The 10,272-nt window shown below is 33.9% G+C and overlaps 1 protein-coding gene across 1 annotated transcript; it reads left to right on the forward strand.

Moving 5' to 3' along the window:
* Positions 1-2,103: 2,103 nt before the first annotated feature.
* Positions 2,104-3,784, forward strand: LOC111378908 (UDP-glucuronate 4-epimerase 3; the record flags this gene model as incomplete). Its single annotated transcript, XM_023002189.1, has 1 exon — positions 2,104-3,784. A coding segment is annotated over exon 1 (1,254 nt), but the record flags the coding sequence as incomplete, so codon positions are not given.
* Positions 3,785-10,272: the final 6,488 nt, after the last annotated feature.

Below are 10,272 nucleotides of genomic sequence, written 5' to 3' on the forward strand. Positions count from 1 at the left end.
CTCTCACAGGTAGGACCTACTTTATCTCTAATGGTCAAAAAATCAATTATCAAAATCTCTACCAAGCAAGCACTAAGGGACTGTTTGGGCCTGATTTTTTCATCCAAAAAATTGATTTTTTGACTGTTATTTTACTATTTCAGCCGTCATATTTGACTTCTTCTCTCACAGGTGGACCCCACTTTTTATCTAACGGTCAAAAAATCAATTCTCAAAATCACTCCTAAACAGGCTCTAAATATAACTTTACATCCAGTGCTCAATAAAATTGGACATCACAATATACAAGATTTTAGCTTCTTGTTGTTATTGTTGTTGTTGTTGTTGTTGTTGTTGTTGTTATTATTATTATTATTATTATTATTATTATTATTATTATTATTATTATTATTATGTAATACAATTCAGTAGTGGAAGTCTGACTCATTAAGTAAACTATTATATTATCGTGATGTGTAACACTCGCGCTTTCTTGGACCTAATTCTTTTTACTTCAAAATCACAATGAGGAGGTAATTGGTGGTATGGTGCAGTGATTTTAGACAATAATCTTAACATAAATATTCCACTGATCTAAGACAAACAAAAATAGGACATCATATTACTAAATTAGGGTTCTTGAAAATGCAACTTTTTGCCTTGTATTAAAGTTTGTTTGCACACAATTGTGATCCATCCAATCAAGTCTCACTTCCCTTTTACACCCATCACAACCCCACAACCTAAAAGGGACTAAAGAAAACTCAAACCCAGTCAACCGTACAGAGTTAAATATACACATAAATGTAAAGAAATATCAAATATATTTAAAAAATGAACCTAGAGAAAGAACATGGAAATTATATCAAGAAAGGTTGCTTGATTAATTTGTGGTTACGTTTTGAGTCGATTCAATGTCGCCATTTTTTCGAGCCCGTGTTAGAACTGAGAAGATGGAGAAAGACCAAAAGAAGTGACTATAAAGTTACGAAATTTAATACTTTCTTATCCTTATTATAAACTAAGACCTTGGAATTGTTAATATTCGTTATCACAACTTGGAGTTAGTAACTTAACAAAAAAAAAAAAAAAAATGTTGGTGTTATTTCATGATAAACCTCTTTTATTCATTCTTTATATCAGATTAAAAAGGATATAAATAGAGTTATTAGGGTGAACTTAACGACTTGAGATGGTCTGGCTACTTCACTAATTATTGTAAAATGATGTCGTCAAAAGAAAGCGACAAAAAGTTTTTTTGATTTTAGGGAATAAATACTCGAATGATGTTAAAAAAGAAAAGAAAAAAGAAATTTTGCCATTATCATTTTTCACCAGCATGAATATATGAATTATCAAAATTATATTCATCGCAATATTTCCATTTAATCGTCTAAAAAATAAATCACTCTATAAAATTAAATATACAAATAAAAGGGAAAGATGAATTTATTGAATGATAATTAAGAGATCAAATCCCTCGTTATCTTTTAATCAATTATTAATCAGGGATTTGGGATCCCCACAAATCTCCCACAACATTCAATGGCCTTGTGTTTAATTGTGAGAAGTTTAAGAACCATCCAATGGCTTCAAAATTAAAACTTACTTTTAAGTAATTTTCTATTTTTAAACATGTTTAATAAATATTTTTCTACCTTTTAACAAAAGTAACCTTTTAGAAAACTAGATCCGAAAAATATAAAAGATCAAGAGTCAGAAGATAAAATAAATAAATAAAAAATAATTAAATAATCTTCTTCATTTATAAATGAAAACGTAAAACAAGCTTTCGATTGAGGCGAATAAACTTATTCAAAAGTTGTTTTAACAAATTTTAAGTTGTTGAGTTTTTATCCTAATCATATATATTCCAATTTCTCCTATCGATTATTTTGGTAGACTATTATATTGAAAATAAAAGTTCTTATTTTGACTATAAAGTAACTGTTACTTAAAATAGTTTTATTTATTTTTAATTCTGCCCAACAAAAAGAATTACTTATTGTAATACTATTTACTTATAAGTAACTCGTTTAATCCTAGGCAAACATACATTTTAATCCACTCAAACCCCCCCTCTATTAATCCTTTTTATATTTTATTCAAACCTTGTTTCTCTCCCTCTCTCTCTAATCATCAATTTCTTGATCAATTATCAAATCTCAAATCTTTTACTGTGTACAACCAAATAAAGAGCCTCTAATACAAAGCAAAAAGAAAAGAAAAAAGGAAAAACAAAAAACAAAAATCCATTGTCACCGCTAGCATAGCAACAACCAGCAGTGCCTTCAAGCAACAAGAAGATTCGCATAAATAAAAGCACAAAATATGACTTCCATAATACCTTTGCAAACCTCAATCCAGCCATCTGTATCTTCTATTTTCTTATCCTAAAGAAATTTTCAGATTTCTTGATGATTATTTTCAAACCCTAGCACTGCTCTGTTGTTTCAAGAAAATCTGAACAGACTAAGATCAGCAAATTTGTCTCAAAGTAGGGGATTTAGAAACTGGTTGTTTTCCAAATCTTCAAGATTTTGAGAGAATAATGTCCCAGATGATGCACATTGATAATATTCCATCAACCCCGGGGAAGTTCAAGATGGAAAAATCTTCATATCATAGGCAAAGGCTTTATTCTTCTTTAGCCAAGCTCACGTTTTGGTCTTTTGTTTTCATTGGGTTGATCTTTATGTTCTTTTTTAGATCATCATCATCTTCATCACAAGTCCCTTCAGATCTCTCGAGGAGGTCTTTAAGAACCAGTTCTTATGGTGGTCCCGTGTGGGAAAAAAGGGTCAAGGCTTCAGCTAAAATCAGGTCAAGAAATGGGTTTTCTGTTTTGGTTACCGGGGCTGCTGGCTTTGTAGGTACACATGTATCGGTTGCTCTCAAGCGCAGGGGTGATGGCGTTCTGGGGCTCGATAATTTCAATGATTACTATGATCCGTCCCTTAAAAGGGCACGGCAGGCTCTATTGGAGCGCACGGGTATTTACATTGTGGAGGGTGATATCAATGATGTTGCCCTCTTGATCAAGCTTTTCGACATTGTCCCATTTACCCATGTTATGCATTTGGCTGCACAGGCAGGGGTACGCTATGCCATGGAAAATCCTAGCTCCTACATTCATAGCAACGTTGCAGGCTTTGTTAGTTTGCTTGAGGTTTGCAAGAGCGCAAATCCTCAGCCTGCTATTGTGTGGGCTTCGAGCAGTTCTGTTTATGGATTGAATACAAAGGTGCCTTTTTCGGAGAAGGATAGGACTGACCAGCCTGCTAGTTTATATGCTGCAACTAAGAAGGCTGGTGAGGAGATTGCGCATACTTATAACCATATATACGGTCTTTCGCTTACTGGATTGAGGTTCTTCACGGTTTATGGACCTTGGGGTAGGCCAGACATGGCATATTTCTTTTTTAGTAGGGATATTTTGAAGGGGAAATCAATTCCAATCTTCCAGGGACCTAATCATGGTACAGTTGCGAGGGATTTCACTTACATTGACGATGTTGTGAAGGGTTGTTTGGGGGCATTGGATACCGCTGAGAAGAGTACTGGCAGTAGTGGCAAGAAGAAGGGGCCTGCACAATTACGTCTTTACAATTTGGGAAACACATCTCCTGTACCTGTTTCAGATCTTGTGAGCATTTTGGAGAGGTTACTCAAGGTGAAGGCAAAGAGGATGATTATAAAGTTGCCTAGGAATGGGGATGTGCAGTTCACACATGCTAACATAAGCTTGGCTCACAGGGAGCTTGGATATAAGCCCACGACAGATCTCCAGACGGGATTGAAGAAGTTCGATCACGGTTGCTTGCATGCGGGTTCTGATGTGTACCATAAGACTTAACCCAACTATTTCACTCGATGGAATGTAATTGTTGTAGTTCTATCATTTTAGAATTCATGACTGATAGAGCAATTTGTTCATTGATAGAATTGTATAACCTATATGAAGTTCAAATAAAATAGCACGTAATGGTTGGCTGTTGCCTTCTGTGTCTAGATTCGTTAAAAGATTACTCACTTTAATTGTTGCAAGCATAAGTACATTTACGATGTGCTTATTGATCCCGTTGCATCATCTTACCATGTGTATACTTAAGAAGCTCTATGTTGGTTAAAATCCGTTACTTTCTGTTTTTGCTTTTATGATATTTGGATCCTTATAGTTGCTGCTAGTACTTGGAAGCGTTGAATTGAGGATATCGAGGATTTAGTTGATGAATCTATGTTTGATCTCCAAGAAATATCTTTCACTAGGATCTTTCTATACTTAGGTCAGAATAGATGTCAATTTGTCAGAAATACGTGATCATTAGATGAGAGCCTTTTTGATGAGATTTCTAGCTGAATATGATTTTGAAACTTTAGTTAAACCATTTTCAACAGGCTGTCTTGAGGAAATTTCATCTAGTAAAAGTCTACCTTCCAACTTATCAATCGGATTATTTACTCAGGAACTATCAGATTCTATATAGGTATGTAATTTGTGAAAATGTCTTGTAAGAAAATTTTAGCTGAAATCAGATTCAGAGATTTCTTCAATTGTAGTTAACTAGTACATAGTTAGAATTAACCAGATTTCTTTAATTGTAGGGGCAGGACAAGTATGGGGCTTTAAAAGCCAGAAGGATTTCTTCTCTGAATTAGGTTTCTTGTCGGTAATCACTGCTGCTTTTCACAACATATGAAAGAAGATGTGTAATGTGTAATTACAGACAATTGAAATCTAGAAACAGATTGAATAAGGCACGGAATGCTTTTAAAGGTGTGATGTTCCAACGGTAATGTATCTGATAAAGAAAAAAAGGTGGGAGTTAAATTGATGACAAGAACTAGTAACACTTAAAAGGCAAGTATAGCCGATTCATTATTAAAGCAACACTTCTACTGGCATGTAGCAAAAATCTTCAATTCTATGGCCTTTTAACTTCAAGCTGTACTTTTGTTGAGTAGGTTGTCTTGAGGCAGAATAATGTACTGCAAATTAGGTACTGTTAAGCGGTTCAGTGAAGACTTGTGTCAATAGATGAAGATATTCTTGTAGTCCATTGTCTAGAATTGATCTCCTGCCCTGCAAGGTAAAAACTTCTCACTGCTGATGTGACAATAGAACTTTTGTTATGGTTCTCTGAATTTATGATTGTTTTAGAGAACTGTAATTGAGGTTTCCTTTATTCAGCAGTAGGAAGTTTTTATTCTACCCACTGATGACACGAGATCAGGACCGGTCCATTGTCACTGATGTTAGCATGTATGATATGCAATATTTATAACAGTAACAAAACACGTGATTAATAATGTTGTTCAGTACTATGTATCAAACATGTCCAAAATTTTGTTCTTTCCATTACCATGCAAAGAGTTTTGTCAACAGAGAACTCTGTTCTGATTACGTCAGTGTCAGTTTGTATGCCGACATAAGCATTGTTGACTGAAAGTTTGTCCTAGAACTCAAATTTGTTGGAAGATGATGAGGACTTTTAAGTCATTTCACTTGTATTTAGATCATAATAACATTTTAAGCTAAATAGCGTCTAAGAGAACCACCACAGATTATCTTCAAGGCAGAATTTTTTGCGTACCCAAACTAGTTCCTCTTCATCCGCTAAGCTAAATCTTTGTGCGAATAACATTATTCGGATAGAAATCTGAACGTTGAGATGAAAATCTACTAAAAAGAATGTAGCATAATTATCAATTACAGGCTTATTCTGATCGAAGAGACATGAGTGATGTGTTTCCTCTCTTCTGGGGCGACCTGCCGGCCATGACAAAATTGTAGGAGGAGAATAGAATCAAGAGTATGATAATTGACCTGCACCCCCGGGTGGTGTCCAATTGTAACTAGAACATGGTAAGAAAAGCACCGAGGCACCACCAATTTCATCTAAGAAAGCCTCTCTTCCAGTGAACCTTCTTACATCAAAAGGAGGTTGAGATTTTACAACCCAGAAAAGAGCTAAATGATCTCCAAGCATTTGAGAAGTTTTCATGAATTTGGAACTGTAAACTTTCAGTACTTCCTGTAACAAAACCTTTGCCCTGCGCACTAGAAGTACGTGGTTTCATGAAGAGAAATGAGGAAAAAAAAATATAAAAAAGGTGTGCAAGTCAAATTGTAACAGATGATTCCAAGAAAAGATAAAATCAATTTCTAATAAATTATGACAGTTGCAGCGTGATAGATCAGCCAAAGCCTAAACAATGCAAGCAATTATTTATATCAATAAAGCTTTTTTGTACACCATGATGTATGGCCCTCTCACTCATATGGGCCCCTCACATTGTGAGAGGGTGTATGGGTATAAATGCTGTACACGCAGCACAACTGTATCTCCAAGCACCTAATCTTAGGCTAGGGCAACTGCAATGCTAACACCCTTGCACCATTTTTTGGTGCAAAGTTGCTCCAATGGAACACCAAATTTTGCACCATTTTGGTGCAAAATGATGAAAAGTGAATAGTGTTATTACACTATTTTTTGCACCAAATGGTTCAATGTCCGTTTTGCCCTTATTTTTCATTTTTCAAAGATAATGATTAAGGGCATTTATGTCATTTTCGTTTTATGATGATGATGATGATGATGATAATAATAATAATAATAAATTACACTATTAATTATATTATTAAAGTTTATTATTTTTAATAATTTAATCATTAATAATTAACATAATTGTCATTTTAACGTAAAGTTTAATTTGTAAAGTTTACATTTAAAGTTTAATTTAACGTAAATTTTATATTATTAAAGTTTATTATTTTTATAAATTTAACGTAATTATTTATCATAAATTAATAATATAATCAATTATTTTTGTCAATTTAACATAATATATAAAACACCTGAATAATTTAGTAATCAATATATTTGTTAATTTAATGAAGTTATGATTTAGTAATTTATATAATTATAAAATAAAAAAATAATTTTTTTAAATAAATACATTGGCAAAAATTGAAAGAATGAATAAAATAATAAAGCATTGTTCATTTGGTGTAAATTTTATTGTAATAATTGGAGAAAAATTTTGATTTGATGCAAAATTTAGTACAAAATGATACAAATTTTGGTGCAACATGATCTTAAATTCAAGTATTGCCTCCAAAAAGAGGACGCCTCCAAAAAGGCACAATTTCTGCCCACTTTCTAACCGATCCCCTAGGCATTTCGTGGATGCTTGTGCAGTGGATCTTAGACGTGAAAGAGGAACCTTCTTTCATCTTTCATGCCGCGAGATTAAATCACAGAAAAATAATGAATTCCTTCAGCAGTGCCCCTCACTGCTATAAAGCCTGAATTCAGAGGTTGCTCTTTGTTGTTTCGGAAGGTAACAGCGATATCGAAATTAGGATAGTCATTTTCCCAGGTCATTTACTACTGCAATATCCGAGTCAGTAAAAATGTAATGACGGACTTGCCCCAGCCTCTTATACTGTTCCTCAAGCCTTATCTCTAGAAAGGCCTGCAGAAACAATGATTCAATTTTAAAACCAAAGTGATAATATTGTAAAGTGGAAGTGAGAGTGGACAGTCTTTCTGTGTCTACAGACCAAGCTTTATGCAAAGTAATTTCTGCCATCAGTTTTTCTATAAAATGGTCCTAACGCAAAACTAAAATGTTAACACCTCGAAGTACAAAAGTGAGAGCTAAAGTTGAGCTCTAGAGGTAGAGTTCCCAAGTTCGAGTACCACAAATGTGTGAGTAAAGTCGGTTTAAATTTTAGCCCCTTGGTTTAACTAAATATCATATCTTTAGTAGATTTTGATAGAATTTGATGAAGCGTGAAGTTGAAAAGTTGTGTAAAAGATTAGGGAGAATAGCAAATGATACTTTCAATAGTGTAATGCGCACTTATGATGTAAGACTTGATTCTTTGGAGCATTAACAGTGGCGAATCCAACAGCGAAGTTCAGCTAGGGCGGAGCCGCGAAACTTGACCTTGACCTGGACCGTTGACCATCAACAATCATAATAGCCCGATCATTTAAGCAAATTGTACCGATATATTATTAATTTTATTTTATTAAAATTATAAGCAGCAAGAAAAAATTTCGATGGTTCTTTTTTCTGAAACTCTTCTTTTCCTTTCGCCAAATTTACAATTGCATTGTCTCCTCACAAAGTTCAATGATACTTCCAATTGCCAAATATCCAACTTCACGATGGAAATATATGAACAAAATATTCCATTATTTATCTAATCCTCTTTTGAGTTTTGACTTTTGAGTATCACAGATTCACAAAAAAATTAACAAAACCAAATTAGTTTCTTTATATGTATCCACCTGATCTCTAAACTTTATTGTAACCTTGGTTTCAAACATCCAAAATTCAGATAATCAAGTCATTTTCACTATTATATACCCTCGAGTAAGTAAGAAATTAAGTAGCAAATCACTTTTAAGTGGAGGCTCTATTCACAAAACCCAAATCCTAAAACCTTCAAAAGCACCGCAAAATTCAAAACCTGAAATCAACAAAACAATACATTACACTGATAGCATAGATTAGACTATTTAAAGACCAAATAAAAAAAAAAAGGAGTTAAGATCTTGTCTATTAGTTCATTGAAAAAACAAGTAAGGTACCTTATTGAACTTGTTCGGCGAGCATATCCACAACCCCAGAAATCCGTCTTTCAAGATTCCACAAAACTATACAGAGAGATCCATGAATCAAATATAACCCACAAAAAAGAATCTTTTCCTCCATGAAAAGGAAAGGAAGGAAAAACTAGAAAAAGAAAAGGGAAACAAGTCTGCAAAAGTGTTGTTTCATTTATTACATTATTATCGTTTACGAACATTGTGGTCCACCAAAAAAACATAGTACTGTAAAAGCAGCTAAAAGTAACAATAAATAAAAATCAAGTAAAATTAAGCACATACTGGGGCTTTCCCGCCAGATCCCCACGGATTAGCACTTCCACTTCGTAGGCGCTACGCAGCTGGAATGGAAATCTGGAAATTGAAGGGTTTGTAGCGTTTGTTTGCACGTTACATCTTTGTTGCCGGTTTCAAATTGAGTTTGGATTGGAGGAAATATTAAATACCATGGATGGACTCATTTCCACTATTGGGCTAATGTTTTAAAACAAAAATAGGCCCAATTTAGTCACACTCATCAGATCAGCCCAAAGAAAAAAAAAATTGAAACTCTTCTTCTCCAATGGTCCCTTCCGTCTCCGCAACTTCGTCTTCCACCCGGCGGTCCTTGCAATGTCCAGTCTTCCACCCAGTAGTCTTGGCAGCTACTGAAGACTCCGACGGAGCCAGCTAGGGCGACCGTCCTAATTCGGCAATACCTGGATCCGCCCCTGAGCATCAACTTGTCCCTTGAATATTCTCCTTGTATTGGATATATGGTAACCTTATCTTTGTACACTGGAAGCTCAGAAGCTGGATCCGTAATTATGATAACGTGGCTCTGTGGCATAGTAACCTGCATGTATTCATTTGGCATATAATTAGAGTATCTAATTTGATTAGAAATGTTCATAAAGTAGTTGTACGTAGCAATTGACTAAATTTCAGAAGCAAGAATAATAATGCCTGCGAAAATATAGTTTTCAAGTAAATTTAGGTCGCTAGCTATGATATCTTTTGCAACAGAGCTAGCGATTTTACAGAGTCAAAAGTTATCAGTCAATGAAGCATATCACTGCTATCTTAAAAGAACGAATAGGCCGATTACTATTTATTCAGGACGTATTTAGATATTTTTCATTTTACCCTCAACTCCCTCCCACAGTAACTTTCACCCCAAGGGTCTAATTGCCTTTTTGTATATAGAGAAAATATCTCTCCACTTTGACAAAAAATCAAAAATAGTGTGCAACCTAAGGGGTACTTTTAAGTATAGCCATGTCAAACCAACCATTTTCCATTTTAACCATAAAAATCTAACATTCACCACAATAGCCATTTCTTGTGTAAAAGACTAAAACGCCCTTAAATGAGTTATATAATTACAAAAATAGAAATATGGTAAAAAGACAAAAATATCCTTAAGTTACAAATAAAAATCCAAACAAGGCTCAATTGAAATTTGAAAACAAAGTCAGTCTTTTCATCAGTTTACTCTAACACGATAAAAACTCTTCCATTTTTCATCCACTTCAACCTCAAAATTTCATAAACTTATCAGTTATCAACCTCAACAGAAAAATTTAGTTAAATTTCAGCACTTCAATTCGGTAAGTATCTTTTCGTAGTATTTAATTTTATTTTTATTGAAATCGTATATTTTTTTTAAATGGTAGAAAAAATAATATTA

This window comes from Olea europaea, chromosome 3, assembly GCF_002742605.1.
Source record: "Olea europaea var. sylvestris chromosome 3, O_europaea_v1, whole genome shotgun sequence".
Classification (NCBI taxonomy): domain Eukaryota; kingdom Viridiplantae; phylum Streptophyta; class Magnoliopsida; order Lamiales; family Oleaceae; genus Olea; species Olea europaea.